At 33.1% G+C, this 25,936-nt stretch overlaps 4 protein-coding genes across 8 annotated transcripts; 1 reads left to right on the forward strand and 3 right to left on the reverse strand.

Annotated features, from left to right (window-relative positions):
• Positions 1 to 7,130: 7,130 nt before the first annotated feature.
• Positions 7,131 to 15,094, reverse strand: LOC112498282 (disease resistance protein RUN1-like). Of its 4 annotated transcripts, XR_008053704.1 has the most exons (8): positions 13,785 to 15,094; positions 12,337 to 12,975; positions 11,128 to 12,220; positions 10,748 to 11,035; positions 9,422 to 10,648; positions 8,597 to 9,315; positions 7,501 to 7,644; positions 7,131 to 7,430 (listed from the first exon to the last, which is right to left on the reverse strand). XR_008053704.1 is itself a non-coding variant. In XM_052438976.1 (6 exons), the coding sequence occupies exons 2-6, from the start codon at positions 12,834 to 12,836 to the stop codon at positions 8,812 to 8,814; spliced, it is 3,612 nt and encodes a 1,203-aa protein (XP_052294936.1). In that variant the 5' UTR covers positions 12,837 to 12,975; positions 13,785 to 15,094; the 3' UTR covers positions 7,667 to 8,811. The 4 variants fall into 4 exon arrangements, 1 of the variants encoding a protein (XP_052294936.1); XR_008053702.1 differs by lacking the exon at positions 7,501 to 7,644; XR_008053703.1 differs by having other exon boundaries at positions 7,131 to 7,644.
• Positions 13,989 to 14,829, forward strand: LOC127900721 (uncharacterized). The gene is made up of 2 exons (XM_052435926.1): positions 13,989 to 14,477; positions 14,542 to 14,829. The coding sequence occupies exons 1-2, from the start codon at positions 13,989 to 13,991 to the stop codon at positions 14,827 to 14,829; spliced, it is 777 nt and encodes a 258-aa protein (XP_052291886.1).
• A 6,018-nt stretch (positions 15,095 to 21,112) lies between the features above and the next one.
• On the reverse strand, positions 21,113 to 24,638 carry LOC112498267 (putative disease resistance protein At4g11170). Of its 2 annotated transcripts, none has more exons than XM_052438991.1 (4): positions 24,063 to 24,638; positions 22,578 to 23,661; positions 21,891 to 22,181; positions 21,113 to 21,794 (listed from the first exon to the last, which is right to left on the reverse strand). In XM_052438991.1, exons 1-2 carry the CDS (start codon positions 24,443 to 24,445, stop codon positions 23,205 to 23,207), a joined length of 840 nt encoding a protein of 279 aa, XP_052294951.1. In that variant the 5' UTR covers positions 24,446 to 24,638; the 3' UTR covers positions 21,113 to 21,794; positions 21,891 to 22,181; positions 22,578 to 23,204. The 2 variants fall into 2 exon arrangements, with proteins under 2 accessions (XP_052294951.1, XP_052294950.1); XM_052438990.1 differs by having other exon boundaries at positions 21,115 to 21,791.
• Positions 21,780 to 23,123, reverse strand: LOC127898715 (disease resistance protein RUN1-like). The gene is made up of 4 exons (XM_052435927.1): positions 22,578 to 23,123; positions 22,097 to 22,181; positions 21,891 to 22,006; positions 21,780 to 21,794 (listed from the first exon to the last, which is right to left on the reverse strand). The coding sequence occupies exons 1-4, from the start codon at positions 23,121 to 23,123 to the stop codon at positions 21,780 to 21,782; spliced, it is 762 nt and encodes a 253-aa protein (XP_052291887.1).
• Positions 24,639 to 25,936: the final 1,298 nt, after the last annotated feature.

Below are 25,936 nucleotides of genomic sequence, written 5' to 3' on the forward strand. Positions count from 1 at the left end.
AATGAAGGACTTAAGACTAGCAAACAAGAATATAGGAATGCAAATTCACTAAGACATAAATAACAAGAAGATTTGGCTATCTCAAAAGAATTACTTGAAGAAAATCTTGTGACGCTTCAACATGCAAGATTGTATGCTAATTTCTACCTCACTTCCTGTTAATTTCAAGTTATCCTCAAGTAAATATTCTAGCAACAGAGTAGAGAGAAATGAGATGTCTCGAATACCTTCTGTATCAGCAATAGGAAGTTTAATGTTCACTATGATATGTACGAAATTAGATATTGCACAAGCCGTGTGAGCGGTCAGTTGATATAGAGTGAATCCTGGTGAAGAATATTGGAAAACTGTAAAGAGGATTCTCAGATACATCAAATGAATCTTAGATGTTGCATTATGTTATGGAGGATTAAAATTTACTGTCAGAGACCTTGAGGATTCATATTTTGCAGGGGACCTTGATAAAGGAAATCTACTACTGGCTATGTGTTTACACTTGCAAGAAAAGCTGTAACCTGCGTTTCAAAACTGAAAACCGTTGTGACTTTATCTACAACAGAAGCATAATAATGGTAGCTACATAACCTTGCAAAAAGGTTCTTTAGATACAAAGGTTGTTGGAGGAGTTTGGGTACAAACAAGAGAAAATGTTTCTGTTTTGTGACAATTAGAGTATCTTGTACATTGCAAGGAATCTAGCCTTTCATTTCAAGACAAAGCACATAGGGGTACTGTTGTAATCTTTAACTCAATTGCTAGTAGTGAAAATGTGCAAATGTACACAACAAGTAATATAAGGGTGAGTATCCAAGATCGTCTCCATAGGGATTGATGCTATCAAACTTGCTACAACAATTTCACAGTGTAATCTATATTCTCAATTAAAAATCAATGCAACTAATACAACTAATAGACTACGTAAAATAAACCGCGATAATAAAGAAAATGCAATGAATGAAAATTGCATGTTAAACACAAAAGTAAATTCAATTGGAATAGAGTGGTTGAGTGATTAAACTATTTTAATGGTGTTAACTGTTTTATATATATTGAGTACGGTTACTGCAGCATCTGTTACAACACTGGACAGAAACCATCTTTTGTTAACATATATGTTTGCATAATGTTGATTTTGATGATAACAAACAAGATTAAGAATGATTAATCTTTAAGCTCAAATTATTTTTTATATATTTTAAATAAATCATTATTTTCACATTATAAAGGTTTTATATTTAATGGAAAAATAATTTTATGAAATTAGTTGTTTTTCAAGTTTATGATTTAATTGAAAGAGTTTTTAAAACTTTGAAATCAACAAGTATTGCTCGAAATTTTGGAGAATGACTTATTGAAAAAGTTTCATAACATTTTGGGCTATATCATAATTTCAAAAAATTTTGAGAATAGCAAGCATTATTTAGAGATTCTTAAATTGGACCTATTTGCAAAATAATATAACGTTTTGGGCCATAATATAATTTTATAAAGTTTTAGGGTCAAATTGTAAATTTTAAAAATATTTCACTGTAGAAGTTTCTGTAGCAAGCGGCTTACCGGATATGATAAACGACAAACCAGATTTTGGGCAGTAAGCTTCTGGAGCATAAACGGCTATCTAGATTTCGCAAAGCGGCAATCCGGATTTCAAAAGCGGCTTATTGGATATGAAAAGCGGCATACCAGATATTCTGAAATTCAAATTTTTGCCTTAATGGCAACATAAAAGCGGCTTACCAGATTCCTAAATGACAAGCCGGTTATGACCAAAATGTGCATAACGGCTAGTTTTTTAGATCAAACTATATAAACTCAAATCCAACTCATTTTCAAGCTCTCTAGCAAGCATAAACAAAAAGCACACGAGATATCTTGAGCTTTCAATTTTCAAATCACAAAACATTGAATCATCTCTTGTTCTTCATTTTTGAATATCTACTCTTTGAGTGAGTTTTATTGTAACTTTCATTTCTTCATCTTAATTGTTAGAGTTTGAGTGTGTGAGACACTTGAGTGAAGAGATTGGGAGATAATCTCTTTGTTGTAAAGGTTCATTGACACCTTGAAGTCAATTGTAAACGGTTGAAGTCTTGGAAAGACTTGGATAGTGAAATCCTCAAGCTTGGATCGCTTGGAGGCGCGGACGTAAGCGGGGATTGCCGAACCACGTAAAAATTCGTGTGTTTGTTTCTCTTCTCCCTTACTCATTTGTTATTGTGTTTTTATTGAACTTATTGCTTTCAATTTTTATTAAAATATTAGATTGCTTGTTGTGTGGATTTGCTAGGATAATTTTTAAAATTTCAATTCACCCCCCTCTTGGGTTGCACACTTATATTTCATCTTTATCCTCAGCAGTAACATGTTGGATGTCTTATATCTTTATGCAACCTAATAATGACCAATTGTTATGTCAACATAAGATATAACATTACATGTTCATGTTCTCTTTACCCTACAAGGTGAATCCCCACATCTGGTTTATCACTAATCTTTAGATTAAGCATGACCCTTTTTGGACTCAAGTTAAACTCAATTTAGGAAATTCAATCTAAAACTAAGTATTGCTCTAATATGTTCCACTAAAATAGGCCATTTTGCGGCTCTTTCTTAACTTGTATCATTAAATAAGTGGTCAACCAGAATAATGAATGTAAATAAATGTTATTAAAGCAAAATGCTATAGCAAACATGCAGCAATACTTATTTTCGGTCAATCAACCATCAAGATAGCTTAACAGTCAACCATAAATAAATTTAGCTCATAATTTGTGCATAGAAATTAAACAACTAAGTGGTAGCCATCGAGTACATAGTCATGATCAATGAATGACAAGAAAACAAGAAAAGAATGAGAAAGAGTGAATTCCAATTGAATCTGTAAATTTCTTCTATTGGTGAAGCCTTGAATTCTGCTCGGGAATTCTGTTTCTTCTTCATTTCTTTTCTATTTTGGTTTTGATTGACGGCCTCCTCTTTCCTTTGCATGTATGCCTCATTTTATAATCACAAATTAGGGTAACTGGAAACTCTAGGGCATGCATCTTCAGATTAGAAAACTGCAGATCGCAATATTCTAAAAATCTTGCCCATATTTTCTCTGTCAATGTTCAAGGATTGCTACAGCCTACAACAATGCCTATAGCATCTTCACTATTCCAGATGTGCTCCAATTCTTCTATAGCCATGCTCGTTTGTCCTCTTTATAGGTCCATTGCAACAACATCTTTTCCATAAAATTCAGGTTTCCATTGACCTATAGTTGAACATATGTTTTAGGCATACAATTATTCAAAATTCACGTAAACTTTATTAAACTTAAACTAAAATGAATGTAATGCAAACTATCGTTAAAATGCACTAAAACACATCAATTACTCTCTAAGGAGTCTTGATTTAAGCCTAAAAATGCCATGATAACTCTCATTTTCTAGAGTTATCAGGTACAATACACTTTATTACAAAAAAAATCCATACCAAAGAGAACTGAGGAGATGTTTTGACCAAGCGAATCAATGCTGACAAGTTTGTATGGAGTAGATCCTCTTGTAGCCTAACAGAGATGTAAGCAACATAACAATGACGAAAAAGAATGGATGGTGTGGAGACATGATTGGTTCTCAATCAAGTCTCTAAGTGGGAGAATTGTTGAACATGTGCATGTATATGGCAAACAATTATATGTTGCTAGCATGCAACTTTTGACTTTTGGCATAATTTGTTAAGTAAGTGGGAGGCATTTGTCTAGCACACAACTTTTGGCTTTGTCACCAAAGTTGAAAGTTGAATGAAAATATATATTATTTTAAAGTCCAACATTGCTGATTTTGGGTATTGCTTGGCCTATAAATAAAGGCTTCATTTGTCCTCTTCATTCATTTCATTTTCTTCAATTCTCTATCTAATTGAGAAGTGACAGAGCTAGGAATTGGAGACTAAGAGTGCGTTGAGAGCTTTAAACTCTTGTTCTAATGTTTTTAGAGTTTAGGTATATTAAGGTTTTTGGATTGTGAGATAAAGTACTACAATACTTGTAACTTCTTTTCATTAGTAAAACATTTCCTTCTGTCTTCACCTATGAATGTAGGCTAAAAGTTTAACTATGAAAATTCTGATTGTTGTATGCTATGGGTGTCATTGTGCAAGTGTACACAACAAGTAATATAATGATAAGTATTCAGGATCGTCTTCATAGGAATTGATGTTATATGAATTGCTACAGCAACCTTATTTTGTTCCAAAATTAAAAATAAAATAATTTATAAAACTAATGAATTAATTAAAATAAAAATGCAATAAGTGAAATGCAATAAGGTAAATCATCACGTCAAATACAAGGATATAATCAATGAGAATGGAGTAGTTGAGTGATTAAACTCTCTTAATGGTTTTGACTATTTTTCTAATTTTTGGTTATGTTGCTACATCATCTTTTACAGTACTATACAGAATCCTTATGTATCCTCAGCTATCACTTATTGGATGTCTTATATCTTGATACAACTTAACAGTGACCAATTGTTATGCTAACATAAAATATAGCATTACATGTTTTAGATTCTAATTATCCTACAAGGTATATCTCTATGTCTAGTTCATCACTAATTTTAGATTAAGCATGACCTTTTTTTAATCAAGTTAAACTCAACTCATGAAATCCAACCTAAAACCAAGAATTACTCTGATTTGTCCCACTAAGACAGACCTTTTTTAGGCTTTTACTTAGCTAGTACCACTAAATGGGTAGTCAGCTGAAATAGTGAATTGAAATGAGTATTATAAAAACAACATGCTATAACAAACATGCAGCAACATATATAATCAGTCAATTAACCATCAACATTGTTTATCACTCAACCATAAGTAATTTTAGTTCATAATTTGTTATAAAACAAAAACCAAAATAGTTTCAGCCATTAAACAAATCTTCATAACAAGATAAAAATACGAGAGTAAGAATAAGAGTTGAAATCCGCTCGTCCTTATGAATCCCCTTAATATTCTTCATAAATCCTTTGATGCAGCCCTTAATTCTGTCTCTTTATCTTTATTTTCTCTTGTATTGTTTCTCGATTCTTTTCTCTAATGACAACTCTCCTTTTTTCATTGTAATGTGCTCTTTTTATAAATCAAAATTAGGGTTACCAGAAACGTATGGCAGTGAATCTCTTATTTTTGGAAACTTTAGATTGCGGTCTTCTATTTAACGTGTGATATCTCATTTATCGTTGCTCCAGGAGTTGCTGCAGCAATAGTACTACAACATATTGCTCCAGCATCTTTCATTATTTCAAAATTACTTCTCATCCAAGTTCTTTTGTAACTCTGCAAGCCTGCTACAGCAACGTTCCATCCATGAAATTTGAGCTTCTTGGTCACCTACAATTATGCAAGTAATCAAAGCACACAATAATCTAAAAACGCATGAATTTTATTAAAATTAAACTTAAATGACTACCCATGCAAAATGTAGCTAAAATGCAATGAAAACATGTCATTTACTCTCTAAGTATTGTTAATTTAAGCATAAAAATATTATGATAACTTTCATTTCATAGTGTTATCACTGGTGTTCTTTTATGATTATTGTTTCTCAATTTTACTTTAGTTGTGTGTCAGCTTTACCTATCAATTTTCTAACATTTAACTCATACTATTGGAGGTTTCCAAGTGAAACCAAGAAAAATACTTGTATCCATTTCATCTTCATTATTTTTCTAATTTCACTTTAGTTGCATGTTTACTTTAACCCATTAATTTCCTAATTGTTTTAGCTTATTAAATTCTTAAACCTAATGTAATTTTTCTTTTTGTCAAGATAAAACTTAAATTGAACATATTGTTAATTTTTATTGACCAGTTAAGTTGCATTAATCTATCTTTTGGAAAAGTAAACCCTTGATGTTATGTATGAAATAGCTTGAAAAAATTTAATATGTTTCTGAAAGAAAGAGAAAAATTACTCCCACAATGCACATACGAAGACTCAAAACTTTTCAACCTCCATCATTAGGAAGATCAACTATACTAGCTATATGCAGTGTTTTTTATGAACAAGATCAATTTCAATAATTTATATAAACTGATTAATCAATTTTGATTAGTCAATTTTGATCACTAATTATTTATAACCAACAATTTGTTTAACATTAAAGAAAGAATACGCTGACGGCTGATCCAAAACTCTATTATTTTATCCACGTGTAATGTTGAATTTCTCAACTAATATGTCATTCATCCATTAAATAATTGAATAGAGTTATATGATCCCACAAAGTACCTGAGTTTTCACCATTGTTCTTCCTGGGAGTCAGATTTCAGCATAGCTATTCCTAGACGTAAGATTCCGGAGAGGTTCGACTATCCGAATGAGGGATCTTCAATAACAATAAGTCCTCCAGATTCATACGATAAGAAGAAGATGGTTGGATATGCTATTTGCTGTGCGTTTCATGTTAATAAACATTCACATCCTGTCAGAGGCAAACATAAACATCACTACCACTACCACATGAAAGCTGATCAAATAGAAGCTCGTATACATTATATTCTTGATCTTCAACAGTGCAATAATCTTGACTGGAAGTTTGGATCTGACCAAGTTTAGTTGTTTCAAACTAGTTCGGGATTGAAGGTGAAGAAGTGTAGTCTCCATCCAGTTTCCATACACTCGGGACACTCGGGATTGAAGCTGAATGGAGTCTCTCTACTGTTTATAATCTTGATTATTACTGAAGTTGCTGTTGAGCATGAATTCCTCAAGGTGGTTCTGAATGTATCTCTGATTTCATTCCAACTGAAGGTTCCTATTTATTCTGTGGACAGAAATAACTCAACAAGTATTGCTTCAATCCAAAGTGCTACGCTTCCCAGCAAAATTCTAGTGCTGATACGGACATGTATCTGTAGTCTGCAGACTTGCTACAAGTTTCAGTTGCTCTGTGTGTGCGTTTGTGTACTATGCTCAACTTCTTAGATCTTCCGAGGATGTTTACATGTAGGTATATTGTTGAGTGTTCATTTCCCTAATGTTTATTTGCTTTTACTGCTTATTTTCTTATAATTCCCATTGATTGAATTCGGCTAAAACAGTGTTTGGTTATAGAGAAAATGAAATTGAAAGTGACGGAAAATGTATTTTATTCAATCATAGCATACGTAACAATGTGTACAGAATCTACAGATCACTCTACTTATACTACAAGATGGATACAAGAATCTAGTAGCTAGATTGTTCTGGAATCTTCATGCGTGGTTAAAGGCTACTGAATCAGTTATAACCAACTTGACAGCTCAGCATAACTAATTCTCAGCTGGTATACTAAGCTACATGCTAAACCACCAGCCTTATCATGTTCTTCCATCATGCTCTGTAAACTCTGCATAACACCATATCAGCATCACTACATAGCACCATCAGCTCAACATCACTGCACAACATCATCAGCATCATCAGATACTCCTAACACCCATAATATATTTGAGATTGACACAACAAACCTTATCATCTTTATATTCTTTCTATAGAAACTCCTGGCCCTTAGATTAATCTTTTCCACAGCATAAATTTGTATGCATAAGGCTCAAGAGCATTCGAGAGAAACAGAGTGAAAAGGCTGGCATTTGTTGACATACTCTCTAAAACTGAAAAGGCCAAACCGTTGTTACCAAGCAATTTCAAGCACTGTGCACAGCTAATATGTGAGAACTTTGACTCACATAATTTAAATGCCTCCGATTGCATAGGCTATATAAAAAAATTCAAACAGATTCAATAAGCTAATCTAATTTCTTTGTTATTCATTCATAGCAATGCAATTCATGAACTATGACACCAGCCCCTTCAAGTGTACCAAAAAACTCACCCTAATTGGCTCCGAATCTGCCAACTTTTGCACAAAAAGAAGGGAATTGATAGTTAAGTTGTCATGTTATTTAAGTTCGAAAGAACTCTGAGTCATTTTGAATCCCTGGATTGAATTAAAAATTAAGTTATTCTTGTAGTAAAATTAGTGGCTTTCAGTTAAGCTTCTACCAAATTATGCACTATTTACAAAAATGAGAAATTTATGAGAAGAAATATAATAAGAATTCAACAAAACAGAAGATTTGTTTCAATCCTTAATTTTCAACTCATGAGAAATCAAAAAATTCAAGGCTTTAAAAAAAATACACACACACATTCGCTAAACTTTACATGCTTTCTTTTTCTTCTCATTTCTTCTCACTCTAGTGCAGTTCTAATTCCACATCTTCTCACAAACCAAACAACAAAAACGAAAAAATATCAAATAAGAAACACTTGCAACAATCACAACAACTGCTTGATTTTATCAACAGGGCAAAAGCATAGGATTATCTCGATCAAAATCCATGTTCACTGGAATTTGGAATTATTAACAAACATCAAAGAAATTCAAGTGAGGAGCCAGGCTAATAGAGCAGTAATGCTATTTCAATTCATGAAGGCACATTCTTAAACAACTATAGGTACTCTTTGCTTTTGATCCAAGCAGAGGATTTCTGGTAATTTAACATCAAATGTTTTTCGATAAGGAGATGCAATAAATAAATAAAATTAATGTAAATGAATTACCAAGTGCAAAGAACATGAACTGAATTTGAAGATGAATGCTTATCGATGAATTCAGAGAATAAGCAGGCTTCTGCATTAAATTTTTCAGGCTGTGGTTCCTCATCAACAGAACACCATTCCCACTCTTCAAGCCCAAATATTCATTCACACTTCACCTTGACGTTGTGGCTACAAGTATCTTTGATCAAACAGAATCGGGATAGAATTCATTCATATTATAGGCAGTGTAGTGAGTGAGTCCATTGGTTTCTTATTTGGTTGAAGAACTCAACTTTGTGCCTATAAATGGGATGGAAACTACATCTCTTCACCTGCAACCCTGAGCCAGACACAGGCCGAAACGACAACTCAATGAGATTATTATCAAAACGCCAATTGCTATAATAGCATTTTTTAAGAGACAAGTAGAGTAGCCAAAGATGGCCTGACTCTGCTTCAGCAAATTTCTCTCTGAACTCGATTGAATAACTGGTAGAAGAACCTTTCATCTGGCAGTTCAATTGATGTGTGGGATATGAACGCCTTGTTTGGATACCAGGGGAATGTTCACGGACATGAAAGACGCAGCAGACGGCATATCCCAGCGCCTTATTCTTACAATATAAATTTGAAGGCATTATGAATTTTATTGAAGATCCATCATTCTGATGCATGAACCACTCTGGAATTTCACTTCCTGGAACAACTATACCAAACTTTTGCATTGGGCGTGACACTGCCTGTAACCGAAAAAAGGGGGATAAAAAAGGAGCCCATAAAAATGCATCATTTTTAGGCATAATTTTTTGCACAAATGAGAGAGGAGAGAGAGAGAGAGAGACTGACCTCAAGATACTCTTTTAGCATTGAAAATGCCAAACCATCGTTGCTGAGCAATTTCAGGTTGTCTATACAACTAATTGAAATGTACTCCGATTTGCATAATTTTAAGGCATCTGATAATTTTTCCAATGAAGCACAACCATTTACTCCGACTTCTTTTATGTTGGGTGGAAGTTGCGGCATAGATTGTAGTCTTTTGCAATCTTCCAACTCTAGTTCTTCAAGATTAAAAAGACGGTTAATGCTTGCTGGCGCTGTAACGAAACTGTTTTTACTCAGATACAACTCTTCTAACGACCATAAGTTGCCAATATCATTTGGTATTGCTCCTTCCCCTAGATCACAGTCACTGAGGTCCAATTTCCTTAAAGACCACAAACCTGACAGAGAAGGAAGCCTCAAAGCGGTAGGATCTGAACAGCTTCGCTTCAAACTAATGGGGGAGGGCAGATACCATGATGATGATACTGGTGGTCCTTTGCACCCGCTTAATTCTAGCACCTCCAAGCTTTCTACTTTCCCCAAGTTCTCTGGCACATTTTTAAGTTTGGAGCAGCCAGAGAGATACAACTTTTTAAGAGACTTCAGACCGTTAATAGTACACGGAAGACTCAAGAGATTTTTGCAATCTCTCAAATTCAACAAAACAAGACCAGAGAAAAGTTCAATTGATATAGGCAATCCTCTTATGGCAGTTCCTTCCAAATGAAGCTCCAACACATGCTCCATATTTGTCATGATCTCTGGGAAATTTGAGAATTTCAATAGGCCAGAAAGATTCCAAGTTGGATGATATTTTAGAGCGCTTATATTTCTTGGAAGACGCTCAAGTTTATTACAGCCTTCCACATTTAACTGAACAAGTCCAGATAGAAGTTCAAATGGTAATATTGGTAGTTCTTTAATATCGGTTCCATCCAAAAGAAGATCTGACAGACACTTCATACTACCCACAATCTCTGGAAAGTTCTTCAATTTCAAGCAACCAGAAAGTATAAGTATTTTTAGAGATTCCATAAAAATCTTGCCCGGAAGAGTCGTGAGACTTGTACAGTCTTTTAGATTCAATAAAGTAACCTTCTTGTGAAGTAGCAATGTTGGGTGAATGTCACACAATCTTGTACATCCTCCAAGATCCAGCTCCTCTAAACATGGCATCCCTGAGAAATCTGGCGTTCTGATCAGATTTTTGGATTTGCCAAGTCTCATGAATTTCAAATTGCTTAAAGGCTGTTCAAAAACAATGATTTCAGCAATTTTTCAGGGGATGAATGATAACTCTATCAACATTTATTCACGGGAAAAAAAAATAAATGAAATAAAACTTACTTTGATTCCATTCCACATTTGTTCGATGTGACTGTAACACATGTTAAGTTCAACAATTTTATCCGGTTGAAAATTTGATGGCAAGGATTTCAGAGGATATCCAGGCCATTCAAGTAACCGTAACTCATTGGAGAGATATTCAAGGCCTTCAGGAAGTTGCACTTGCACATTACGGATAAGAAGCATTCTCAGGTTAGTCATCTTCAAAAATGTATTAGAACTTGCTCTGAAATGCACTTCTGCTTCTGCAGGGAAGTTGAGATATATGACTTCAACAGTTTCAGATCCCTGAAAGTTAAAAAAGTAAAGAATAAGCAAAGATAAGAATGTGAATGGGTTGAAATCTTAGAAGTACATGTTTTTGACTTATCATTGCTTACTGTGTTTCTTGTTAACAGCTGACGTACATCTGCTTCCTTCCACAATCTGCTACGTTTCCCAGGATCTTCAGGGCATTGTCTCTTAACAATTTGTTGACCCATTTCTCGTAAAAAATCGTGCATCCATAGTTGATTGTTGGATAAAACCTCTATGAGAGATTTATCAATAAGAACCCTTATTCCAATAACTGGGTCAAAATCACAGTAATCAAGAATTTTTGTTACATAATCTCTATTCTCCCCTCGATGAAAGCACGCAATGTCAAGAAATATTTCCTTCTCTGTTTCTTTAAGCCCATCAAAACTTATTTGAAGTATATCCAAGATTTCATTTTCTGAATCTCTTTTCAGTCTCTTTACTGCGCTTTGCCATTCTTTTGTTGTTTTACCATATAAAAAGGATCCCAAAACTTTGAGAGCTAATGGAAGACCACCTGAATACTTTGTAACCCATTCAGACAGCTGCTCATATCCTTTCTTAGGCTGATGGGTTTTGAAGGCTTTTTTACAAAATAATCGAAGAGCGTTATCATCATGTAGTTCCCTGAGCTTATATACTTCATCTACTCCATGCGTCATCAACAAATGCTTATCTCTCGATGTTATTATGATCCTGCTGCCAGGACCAAACCATTCACGCTTTCCAGCTAAACATTCTAATTGCTTGATATCAACTACATCATCGATAAGCAAAAGAACCTTTTTGTGGTGCAGCCTACTTCCTATGATGTTGATACCATCATAAACATTCCATATGCCATTATTTGGAAGCTTTAGTAACTGGGAAAGGAGTTGCTTCTGTAAAGAGATCAGGCCGCCTTCTTTTGAAATTTCTCTAACATTGGCAAGAAAGCTACTTCCTTCAAACTTATGAGAAGTCAAGTCATAAACAACCCTTGCAAGGGTTGTCTTCCCTATACCTCCCATACCGCATATCCCTATCATGCGAACATCATTAGATCCTTTATCCATGAGAAGCCTCAGATTCTTCAAGTGTGAATCTATTCCTACTAGATTCTTAAGAATCCCTGATATTATAGGACTTTTACTTGATATCACCTTGACAACCTCCAAAATAAATTCAGACTGATTCCTGCAGCTTGCAAAAGATTAAGAAAACATTGGTGTTGTTGAATTAAAGTGAGTGTAAACATAGTTTCAAATCAAATCTATTATAGGTAATTAATCTTTGAGAATAAGAAAGACTACCTGTCCTTCAATTCCCAGCCACAGATATTCGCCACTTCTTTCAAAGTATCTCTCCACTTTTGCACCTTTTCTTTATTCTGAGCAAGAATTTCTTCATGTCGAGCAAAAACTGCTTCAAGAATTCCTGACTGTTTCCTTACATCAGTTGGTTCCACATCATAGAAAATTGGATAAACCATTTGTTGATGATTTTTGTTTTTGCATTCAAGAATATGAACAAGTTCGTCCAAGCACCATGTCGAACAAGCATAGTTTCTAGAGAAAACAATAATTGAAATTTTTGATTCTTCAATTGCTTTAAAGAGTCCAGGTGAAATGGATTCTCCTCTCTCAAGTTCTTTGTCATCCCTGAAGACTATGATTCCCTTCTGATCCAAAGCAGTGTACAAATGGTCTGTGAAATTTTTGCGGGTGTCTACTCCTCTGAAACTTAAGAAGACGTCATATTTCCAGTGAGGAAGAGGATAAGGAACAAAAGGAGAAACTTTGTGGATGCTCATGATGCGAGCAATTGACGCCACGACAGTCGCACTCTAAGTCCCTAAGAACTAATTTAGAATTAGATGCTGTATCAATGCCGAATTGAAGAAGACTTAAAACCTGCACTGCCAACTTTCCTGTCCAAGAAACACACACTGCCTGCAGAGTTGGAACCAGTTTTTATGTCTTGGCAACAAGAGAACGAAATTTCCTCTAAATTGATTTTTTGGAATTATGTGAAAAAATTAATTATATAAAGAGTGCTTTTGGGATAGGGGGTGGATATTTAAGCTACAATATAAAAATATTTGGTAAATACTAATTGCTGTAACTTAAAAATTATATTGATATGATTTTTCACTTATACGATAAAAAATTCATTATATCTCTAATAATTTTATTAAAATTATTATTTAAAATTTATATTTATTATATATTATTAACTTTTGTTTCATAATTACAATTTTTTTCATAGCCGCTGTAGTTTAAAAGCTACAATATCTCAATTGCAAATAAGATTAAAATATGTCACAAAAAACATACATATAAAAGTTCAAAAAATAAGCTGAAAATACAAGACACATGCAAGTATTTGACCACAGTTAGATGAATTTTTACGTTGTTTCAGTGAAATTAATGAGAAGATTTTATGTGTTCTAGTTAATTTTTACTCTTTTAGTCCTTTGTATGCCGACAAGAAGTTTATTTTAAGTACCTAAGAATTAATTAAAAATATCTTAAAAATAGTTCATAAAAATACTGCACTAAACGCATAAAATTCGATGTCGAACTTAAACCTAGCAAAGCTGAATTAAAGAGCCGAAACCCACACTAATTGCCAGCAATGTTGCAATAAGTTTTGAGCCTTGGAAGCAAGAGATCAAAACTTCCTATTAAATTGAATTATGTGAGAGACTAATTACACAAATACAAGAGACATGTAAATATAAAACTGTCAGAAAACTTACTGCTCAGAGCTTGTTAGAAGTTGGAACCACCGCTGAAAAATGACGAATTTTCACTTTGATTACAAATTAAGTCTGTTTCAACGAAATCAATGAGAGGAATCTTTCCCTAGGCCCTCAACCTTCAAACCAATCCTGGTACAGTCCTTGCCTACTGAATCTAGAGTCTCAGAGCTTCTTGATCAAAATCACCAATGGAATGAAACAATGATCAATCAAAACTTTGCAAAGGAAGATGCTGAAATCATAAGGAATATCCCTTTACCGAGAACTCCTCAAGAAGATATGGTGATATGGCATTATGATAAGAAAGGTATATACTCAGTAAAGAGTGGATATCAACTAACTCTCAAAATTAAGTTCTCTGAATCTCCAGCCGGATCTACAGGAGCTCCACAGGGCTGGCAACATATTTGGAGGCTAAACTTACCAGAGAAAATTAAGATCTTTGTGTGGAAAGCTGCAAAGAACCTGCTGCCAACGGCAGAAAATCTGTGGAGAAGGAAAGTGCCGAAGGAACCGACATGCCATTTATGCAAAGCGGGTTGTGAAGATGGTTTCCACGCCTTGATGGAATGCAGAGTGGCTCGGAGAATCTGGAAATGTACTCACTTGGAGAATGAGGTGAAGAGCGTCATTAGAGAAGACATGCTTAGTGTCATGATTGGGACTATGAATAATTGGGCTAAGTCTGAGGTAGATTACGTGGCCACGATTTGGTGGGTTGCTTGGCATGCTAGAAGCAAACTCCTTTTTCAAGGAAAAAAAGTTAGATCCATTAGGGTCAGTGGCTAGGGGCAAAGCAGTTATGGAAGTGTATCAGGCTCAGCAGGCTAAAGAACGGGAGAGCCATGGAAATAAAGTAGAGGGAAAGATGCAGATATGGACTCCACCACCAAACAACAAAGTGAATGTCAATGTTGATGCAGCAGTCGAAGAAGATAGGAAGAGTGCAGGCTTGGGCGTGGTCATCAGAAATCATCGAGGGCAAGTGTTAGCAGCAGCAGTAAAAAGCATGAATTTCCAGGGGAACGTAGCTATAGCATAAGCTCATGCTGTCAAGTGGGGTATGGAGGTAGCCAAGGATCTTAGTCTGTCAAATGTGATTATAGAGACCGACTGCAAAAATGTAGCTGACTTAGCAAATAAGAAAGTTAGCAACAGGACAGAGATTTGGTGGACTATGTCAGACATCCACAAGAGCACACAAGATTTCCAACTGATATCTTTCCAACATGTTCCAAGAAAGTGTAATAGTTTTGCTCATTTTTTAGCTAAAAGAGCTTTGTGTAGCTCAGAATCTGTTATCTGGAGAAACAATTTACCAGCTGATGTTTTTTTATATGGCTGAAAGTTTAGTTTAATGAAAGGTTTACTTTCTTTTCAAAAAAAAAAAAAAAGAGGAATCTTTCATGTGTTCTAATTAATTAATAATTTCATCCTCTTATGCTTGCCAACTGCAAGTCTAGTCAAACATGTCTTTAATAATTATTAGTACTTTATTAAAGATCTTTTAAACATAGTTGCTTTTTCTCGAATGAAGTCTTAAACATAGTTGCTTTTTCTCGAATGAAGACAATCTTGATGAGACTTCAATGAGTTGACCTACATGCAGCCCTGTATCTCATACAGTGCATGCATGCAACTGGTACAACCGATTTTTACGGATAATATACTGAAAATTATATTTTTATTTGTTTTTAATGTAAAAAAATTATGAAAAAATTAGAAAAAAGGTTAAAATTGTAATTAAATGAGGAAAAAGATTGTAATAATTTAAAATTTAAAAATATTACAAAAAATATATAAAAAATATTAACATATCACAAAATGATTACATTCCTACTTATTTTGTTACATTCCAATATTTATAATGCATATTTCAAGTTTATTTTTCAAATTTCTATTTTTCATGGTTATTTATCTAAATTTTGGTACGTTGTTTCAACTCGCTTTCCCACTAATTTTTGGTTTCATATATCCACTTTTTTCATTAACTTCCAATTTTTTAGGTGTATATTTCAAGTTTATTTTTATATCTCTGTAATGTATTAAATTTTATTTATTTTTTGATAAATTGTTCCGATTTATTTTTCTACCACTTTTTGGTTCTATATTCCTACTATTTTTATTGAATTTTAATATTTTGGGTAAATATATCAAGTTTAGTTTTTAGATCCTTACTTCTCATTTGAATTTATTAAACTCTTGGTAAATCATTTCAACTTTTGGGTTAATTTTTTCAACTCTTGTTCGTACCATTTTTTAGTTCTATATTCCTACTCTTTTTATTGAATTCCAAAATTTTGTTTGGATATTTCAAGTTCAATTTCTAAATCCCTACTTTTCGTTGGAATTTATCAAATTTTTAGTAAGTTGTTTCAACTCATTTTTCCATCAGTTATTAGTTCTATATTTCAATTTTTTTCATTAAATTTCTAGTTTTCAGGTTGATATTTCAAGTTTATTTTTTAATCTCAATATTCTATTAGACTTTATCTAATTATTACTAAGTTGTTCCAACTTATTTTTCCACTACTTTTGGTTCAATATTCCTACTATTTTTATTGAATTCCAATATTTTGGGTAAATGTATCAAATTTACTTTTTAGATCCCTACTTCGCGTTTAAATTTATCAAATTATTATTAAGCTATTTCAATTTTTTGGTTAACTTCTTCCACTCTTATTTTCACCACTTTTTGGTTCTATATTCCAACTATTTTCATTGAATTCTAACATTTTGCTTGGATATTTCAGGTTCATTTTCTAGATCTCGACTACTTGTTAAACTTTATCAGATTTTTGTTAACTTCTTCAAACTTTTAGGTTATGCTCTTCAACTCTTGTTTCCACTATTTTTTTTGTTCTATATTTCTACTCTTTTTACTTAATTCCAATATTTTTGTGAATGTTTCGAGTTTATTTTTTGATCCTTACTTCTTGTTGGATTTATCAGATTTTTTATAATTCTTTCCGAGTTTTAGGTTAAGCTCTTCAACTCTTTTTTCCACAACTTTTTGGTTTTATATTCCTACTCTTTTCATTGAATTCCAATATTTTATATAGATGTTTCAAGTTCATTTTTTAAATCCTATTTATTATTGAAGTTTATCAAGTTATTGGTAAGTACTTACAACTTTGGGTACAGAAGCAATTTATAAACAGAAAAAAAAGTTGCATTTTTTGGTTAATAGCGTCCAGACTCCAGAGAATCTTCAATGGAGAAGAAAATATATCGCATTGGGATAAAAAAAAATGTAATATTTCCAAATGATAACCGACCAGAACTGATCAAACATGTTCATTATATCATCCAAAAATGAGATAGGATTGAAAAATGGGGAAAAAAAGAGAGAAAAAAAAAACAAAACAATGAAGTGAAGAATATGCTTAGTGGATTTCAAATGCAATTTAATTAAATCCATTGTTTTGACATAGAGGCAAGGGGAACGCGTAAAAATCCCAACGTTCATCAGGAACTATATGTAGTCCTAAGCACACAAATATATTTCCTCTCCTAATGATTCCAATTATTCTAATAAATTGAATTTTATACAAAGTGCGTGGTGGGACTGGGATCATGGAATGGGTTTTTTAAGCAAGGCTTCACTCAATTTAATTTTGTTGGCTTTATATATGGGGAATTGGCTTCATTATCTTCCTTCTTTGACGTGAATAGTGTTACACTATTTCTAAAGTCAAAAAAGTATTTCTAAAGTTCAAAATTTTTTCACTCCTTTCATATATATATATTTATTTAATACTGGGATCAAATCTTTTGTTTGTTTCATTCATCAAAGTCATTTTGGAAAATAGTAGGGATGATTTGATATTTTAATTGTATTTACATCTCTTTGGCGCCAAAACAAACATGTTGGTACACAATTCTTTATTTTCAGTATACAAGTTATTTTTTTTTGGGGTAACTTGATCATTTTGTAATGCAACAAACGGTTAAAGAAATGGAATACCAACATTAGAGGAGGCATATGAGAATACACGAATATAATATATCGAACTGAGAATACACCAAACCTCAAAATAGGTTTCTGATAATTATCCCAAAATTAACTTGGAAAAGCAATAAAAGGTTGCAAGTGATGAAGATATAATTAACAAAAGCAGCTACCAACTTCGAAATTTCGAAATCAATCACTAGGCAGTAGGCAGAATATATTATGCTTGGAAGTGGGAATCTTCCTGAAACTTAAGTAATTTACAATCCAAACAAAACATGTAGAAACTAGTAATATGGTAGCGGAGTCCACTATCTTGTCATTTGAGCTGTCCCGAGTAATAATCAATTTCGTCTCATTTTCCAAGCACTGCGGATAAGAATTCCACTGAAGATGCAGCTTTACTGACTGTTTGATCCCAAGTGAAGGGACACGGCTATGATGAGTCCCTGTATCATAGAGGGGGTCAATTTATTGACCCCTTTATTGTTGGCAGCCAAATAACTTTTATAACTCGCAGCAATCAGTTTTTCAGCCGGTTGCTATCATTAATATGTATTTTTTTATTTCAATAAATTAAAATAAAAAATATTTAAAACGAATAATATTTTAATAATAATAAGTAGAAAAGGATAATTAAAGTAAAAATGGAAAAAATATTTTTTATTGTAACTATTTTAAAAAATAAAATAAAATATGTGTTAACAAAAAGACAAAAATTTTATTTATTTTCTATAAAATGTATCTCATGTTTAACATTTTAAGTTTCATATTTTATGTTTTATGTTTCATGTACTGATTTTTCAAATATCCCAATATTTTTCTTTTTTACCCCCGTTTCATGTTTACGTTCAAATTTCATGTTTGATATTCTATATTTCATATTTTATGTTTTATGTTTACTGTTACGGAGGTACATATATTTTATGTTTGTTGTTGCATATTTTAAGTGATTTGTTTCATGTTGGTTGTGCAATGTTTCATGTACTGATTTTTCAAATACCCCGAAATTTTTTTTTTTTGCCCCCGTTTCATGTTTACGTTCAAGTTTCATGTTTGATGTTCTATGTTTCATGTTTTATGTTTCATGTTCACTGTTAGAGAGCTACTCATATTTTATGTTCGTTGTTGCATATTTTAAGTGATCTGTTGCATGTTAGTTGTGCAATGTTTCATGTACTGATTTTTTAAATACCCAAAATTTTTCTTTTTTGCCCCCGTTTCATGTTTACGTTCTATGTTTCATGTTTGATGTTCTATGTTTCATGTTTGATGTTCTATGTTTCATGTTCACTGTTAGAGAGGTACTCATATTTTATGTTCGCTGTTGCATATTTTAAGTATGATGTTTCATGTTTGTTGTTTATGTTTCATGTAATAATTTTTCAAATACCCCAAATTTTTTCTTTTTTGCCCCCGTTTCTTGTTTACGTTCCACATTTCATGTTTGCCGTTCTACGTTTTATGTTTGACATTGTGTGTTCACTGTTACCGAGGTACTCATATTTTATGTTCGTTGTTGCATATTTTAAGTAAGATGTTTCATGTTTGTTGTTTAATGTTTCATGTAATAATTTTTCAAATTCCCCAAATTTTTTCTTTTTTGCCCCCGTTTCATGTTTACGTTCCACGTTTCATGTTTACGTTCCACGTTTCATGTTTGTTGTTCTACGTTTCATGTTTGCTATTCTACGTTTCATGTTTGACGTTGTATGTTCACTGTTACCGTGGTACTCATATTTTATCTTCATTGTTGCATATTTTAAGTAAGATGTTTCATGTTTGTTGTTTAATGTTTCATGTAATAATTTTTCAAATACCCCAAATTTTTTCTTTTTTGCCCGCGTTTCATGTTTACGTTCCACGTTTCATGTTTGATGTTCTACATTTCATGTTTGACATTGTATGTTCACTGTTACCAATGTACTCATATTTTATGTTCGTTGTTGTCTATTTTAAGTAAGATGTTTCATGTTTGTTGTTTAATGTTTGTTGGAATGATGAATGTTGCATCTTGATTTATATTTTACTACATGGCTTGATATGTTTGTTATTATATGAATCTATGCTTCATGAATTAGATAGCTTGATATGCTTGTAATTTTATAATTTTATATTTCATGCATTAAATGGCTTATTGAAAGGTTTTAAATCTCAAAATGATTTAAAATTAATCAATTTTAAAAGGTCAAAAATAAAATGGTGTGTAATACAAGTATAAGAGCTTGCCCAATTAGAGACAAAAAGATTTCCAAGTCTAAACCGGTATACCACTTCTTCTCATTCGGAAAACCGTTTTTCTTATTGATTTCTCTCGGGACAAATTTCAGATAACTGAATTGTCCAAATCGGTGAGCCGCATTTTCTTTGGTTGCTCTCAGGTCAATATTCGGATAACCGGATTATCAATCCGGAAAACCGGATTCGCGTATGGCCTTCACTGGATTTAACCGAATAGCCGGTTCTGTAAATTCGGAAATCCAGATTCGAGCTGCACTTTGCCAGCATTCTGGATTCATTCGGCCAATCGGTTAAGGAAACCGGTAAGCCGGTTTTAACGTGTTATCTTCTGGATCCAACCGGCAAGCCTGTTTGTGATATTTGGAAAACTGGATTCGAGTGAAGGACTTGCTGGAACATAACCGAATTTCCGATTCCAGTAAAACCGACAAGCCGTTTACGGCTTGTAAGCTTCTGGTCACAACCGGCTAGCCGGTTAGTGAAATCCGACAAACCGGTTACGGGACCTATTTCTACTATTCATCTTCTTCCTCTCATTCGGCATTCCGAATCTCCCCCTCTCTCTAAAAACCGTTTACTCCTCACTCAATCTCACTCCAAAATCCATCATTTTCTTCCTTTTTTGCATCAAATTGAGTCTCAAAAATGATTCCCCATCACTTCATTTACTCAAAATCATCCGTAAAATTCATTTTTAACATCCAAAACTCTATATCTCAAATTCATCCTAGGGTTTAACCGAACTTTTCTCTCTCTAAATTTCTCACTCTCAAGCCGTTTTTTATTCAAGTTGCTTCTCAAAATCTCTTTCAATCTTCATCATCTTCATTCTCTTTATCTTTTTCAACTCCAAATCCATCAAAATCACAATATCAAGCTCTCGGCCGGTTCGAATTTGTGATTAGGCTTGGGTTTTGTTTTGCAATTTCTTTTCTAATATAATTTGTGATTCATCTGAGAACGTGTTTAACACGAGAGCGAGAGCGGGAGCGGGAACATGAGTGTGAGCAGGAGCGCGAGAGCGAGGAAGAATGTGGGGATGGAGAGGGAAAAAGATGAGGATTTTCTGGTTCAATTTTCCCGCCGGGGGGGAGGAAGAACAAGGGGGTGGGGGAGAAAGAGGGAGATGAAAATGCTTTTCTTCCGGTTGCCCTTCTTTTTACGCTTTTATTCACGTTTTTTTCCTTTTCTTTCAAATTAAAATCCCAACCGTTGGATTCAAATAAACTAAATCCAATGGCTCAATGTCAGCCCCTGCACCATACAGGGATTTTAGGCCCTGCATGGTAGCCGTGTCCCAAGTGAAGAAAGAAAATAGAGCATGACAGCTAAAAAGGTTGAAAGGGTGCAAATAGTCGGTCTTGTCGTGTACGTGCAGAGCAAGAAACAAATAATTGATGACAGCTTATTCAAAAATAAATGAAAGTTAAATAAAAATAAAATGAAAATGTTTGTCGTACATCAATACGTTTCACACGCCACATTCCCTCATTTGTATATTTCTTTCTAAAAAGTTGACTCATGACAAAGGACACCCGATTTCATCTCATGTTTTTTCACTATTAAAGAAATTTTTTCTTATTTCTATTAAAAAATTAATATAATAATTTTAATGAAAATTTCTGTTAATTGTTACGACCGTGCAAGTTGATACAATAATAATATGATATGGGATGTGATCATAAATTAATTAATTGAATAAAATGCGTGTGGAAATATATGGCTGCTTTACTAGTCCCTCACTTGGAGTTAATTTTGTGGTAGTTCCATCTCCTTATCTAACATTAACTGAAGACTTCTCAAACACAACGCTGCTGAGACAAAAAAGAGGTCAAGACAAATCATTAGCATGCTATGATAATTAAATGTTATGACTTAAACATTGCATGCATATGTTAAGATATACATACCAGGACACCATCCCAAAGTTGTTGAATATGAGGCATTTCAAGTAAAACTAGTTTCTCTGGATGAATATTTGAAGGCAGTGATTTCAATGGATATCCATGCCAGTGAAAATACCTCACTTCAGCAAATACAGGACCTTAGAAATCAGATGCCTTACATTTGTTCTCACCATGGATTGAGCAATAGAATTTCAAAAATCTCAATTTACTCATCTTTGTGAAAGTATCAGGATTTAGATGGATTTCTTTCACTTTAGACATATCCAAGCAAATGCCTTCAATTGCTTCAGTCCCCTAATAATCAATAAAAAGACCATAATGTTAAAATCAAATTTATACAATTCAAGTAGATAGTTATTGTTTGGCAATCAAACTGGTAAATCTAAACCTACTTACAAAGAAACAGGATAATACAAGTAATACTAAACGTATAAACTATCAATGCAGACAACGTATAAACTATCAATGCTTGTCCGCAAACTGTTATATACAAATTGACATAGCAATTATACATTATTGCTACATCATGTACTACTGGTTTCCTTTTTTCCAATTTTTCTTTTTTTTTTCCCACTTAATCATTGCCAATCTTTTATAAATTTTATAAACCCATCTATTTATACGATTATAAGTAAACTTTGAATATTAAATAGCATTCCAAAATAATATATTCTCTAACAAAATGCTTACCGTATTAGATGTCAGGACTTTGATAATATCCTCATGATGCCACAACCGACTACGTTTTGCTGGATCATTCGTTGATTCTTGCCGTACAATTTCCCTACCCATTTCTTGTAGAAGATCATGCATTGTTATATTGTTGCCGTGCATACAAATAAGAGACTTGTCAACAAGACTACTTATTCCTATTTGTGCAGTGAAGCCACAAGCATTAAGAAATTTTATGACCAAGTCTTTATTTTTCCATTTAAAGAAACAAGCAATGTCTAGAAGAATATTTTTCTCTTCATCATCCAAACCATCAAAACTTATTTTTAGCACCTTCTGGATTTCCATATTAGGGATTCTTTTCAATTTGTTTATTGCACTTTCCCAAAATTGTTTTTCTTTTTCAAATAGAAAACAACCCAAAATTTCAATAGCTAATGGAACACCTTGAGCATATTGTGGGACCCTGCTTGACAGTTCCTCAAAACCTATATGAGGATTGTTTTGTTTGAAGGCATGTCGACTAAAAAGCTCAAGTGCATGATCATCTCCTAATTCCTTCATCTCATATTTCTCTTTGACACAACAATTTCTAAGCACTTGTTGATTTCTTGTTGTTATTATGATTCAACTCTCTGCCATGTATCAATCAAGACTTCCGATTAAGGATTTTATTTGTCTGAAACAAGTCACATCATCAAGAACAATCAGAACCTTCCTGCGGCTGAGCTGTCTAAAGCTCAGGGCAATATCAGGAATCACAATGCCATCCTGCAATAATTTTGAAAGAAGTTTTTGTTGCAAGAAACCTAATCCTCCCGGTCTTTGTGATTCTTCTCTAACATTTTGAAGGAAGCAAGAACCTTCAAAGTTACTAGAGATTTTATTGAAAATAGCTCTAGCAATTGTTGTCCTGTCTATACCACCAATGCCCCAAATCCCTAAAGCGTAAACATCTTTCGACTCAGCACCTAGTAGAGATTCAATTTCCTCAACTCTTGATTCTACTCCAACCAACTGGTTTTTATTACTACAAGGAGAGACTTCAGCCAGCCTCTTCAAAATTTGATTAACAACTTCCTTTACAAGTTCCGATTCAGACCTAGCAAATATGTAAAATAATAAGTTCAAATAGGAGGGATTTGCACGAAAATATGACAATAACTCTTAAATAGGAATATGAGTGACAGATTGGAATTACTTGAAATATGAAAGAACACCCAATGAAAACACACAAATGCTGATTTCAATAACTCTGTCAAAATTCTTTCAAATGAGTTTAACACATACAGAATTTAGCACACCAAATGTAACCGTCAAATATCAATTCCACAAATCACTTGCCGGAAGACACTAGGATGCCTAATAAAATTGAAGTACATAATTCAGCATACTTGACAAAAAAAAATTCACTATAACTGGCTGGGGCGCTGGTAATTAATCAAGCAGAAAATAACATTCTGTTGCATCACCATAATGGTATGAGAAAAGAAATTTGATTACCTAATGTTCTGAGAATGAAAGCCGGACAAACCGGCCGCTTCCTTCAAAGCATTCCTCCAAGTCTGCAGCTTCTCTGAATTCTCCTTGAACATTTCTTCAAGCTTCAAAAATGAATCCCCAAAAGACCCAGTTCGCCACCTCACGTGTGAGGATTTTGACAAGTTCATCGAGACACCATCTGGAAGAGGCATACGCTTCAGAGAAAATGATGAGTGAAATAGCTGATGCTTCAATTGCATCCACAAGCGACTGTGAAATTTCATCTCCTCTGTTAAGCTGGTCATCAATGAAAGTTTCAATGCCTTTCTGAGACAAGGCTGAATAAAGATGGCCGGTAAAGTTGTCACGGTTGTCCTCTCCTCTGAAACTTTGAAAAACATCATACTTATGGTTTCGAGGAGAAGAAGGAGAAGAAGGAGAAGAAGAATAAGCAGCCATAACAAAAATTCAATTGACTAGAAAGATATTTGATGAGATGAAAACAATTACTGAATCAAAATGATCGCGACTATGCAGAATACATCGGTTCTCTTTAACAGTTGCTGCTCTAACCACTGGATCTTTGACTGATTGACTTAATTGAAAAATTATTAAAAATACTTATATTTTAATTAAAAAATTATTATAAAAACATCTATAATATAATAATTATTAAAAATAATTTATTGTAAATAATATAACATGATTACTCTGAACACCTATTTAACACACTCAATTAGCGGGGTAAAATTATGTTGCATCTGTGGTATAGTACCACAATTATTTTTAGTCGTTAAATCTACAGTTATACAATTACATTAATTATATCTAATGACTAAAAGTATCTGTAGTACCTAAACTTTTTCTTTCGATCATCTTAAACAAATATTTATAAAGCTGCAATAATTGAAGAACAAAATAGGAGAGATTAGAGAAAAAGTTTCAGGTACCATCATAGATATGGCTACATTTTTTAGTGCATATTCCTTAAAAAATTTTGCGAAAAAAAAGGTTATAGTAAAAGGAATCAAATTAATTTATTTTATTTAACGGTCTGAACTCAATGTGTCTAAAAATTTTAGCTTCAGTATGTCTGAAAATTTTTGCTTCATAATTTATTCGTATATTTCCACGCCGCAATGTAGAAAGTACAATTATTTATGATTTTCAGCTATTACCTTAATGCCTTTCGTTTTTCTAATTTGTTTGTTTAACAAATTTGCTCTCTTGGCTCTCCTCTTTAAGCTTTGCCGAGATTTAAAAAGAAAAAAAAAGAAAAAGAAATAAATAAATCCCTAATAGGATTGAGTCAATACTATATTGCAATTATTAAAAGAAATTGTACAAGGAAAATGTTCATATACAAGTCACGAAATTACGTTACAAAAATATTAATATATATAATACAAAATTAATTGGAGTCTACTACATTTATTCTATAATCAATTTGGATGTTTAAATTAAAAAACAATTATATTAAAAGAATATACCAGATTAATATTTAAGTGAACACATTAATTTCACAAATCATTTTATAAGAAGAAATCTCAAATTTACTTGTAACTATCATTGCAAATTAAGAGAGAAACACTAAGAGCTACAGTCATTCTCAAATTGTTCGCACCATAAGTCATAACCATCGGCAATGACTGTCTAGTGTATAGGCTTTTGCGTCTGTCCGCGGGCTCTTAACGAAAATAATCTATTAACTTGTTGCAGTTTGATAAGAGATAGATTACTTCAAAATTTTAAAAAAGAAATACATAAATAAACCATTATACTCGTACAGTTACAGACTAACTGAGGTGCATAAAAATTAGTTGATAAAAATAAAATAAAAATTAAACAAATAATGTAGAGGGAAAACATATTAAATATGCCCCGTATGATGGCCA

Source organism: Citrus sinensis, chromosome 3 (genome assembly GCF_022201045.2).
Source record: "Citrus sinensis cultivar Valencia sweet orange chromosome 3, DVS_A1.0, whole genome shotgun sequence".
NCBI classification, from domain to species: domain Eukaryota; kingdom Viridiplantae; phylum Streptophyta; class Magnoliopsida; order Sapindales; family Rutaceae; genus Citrus; species Citrus sinensis.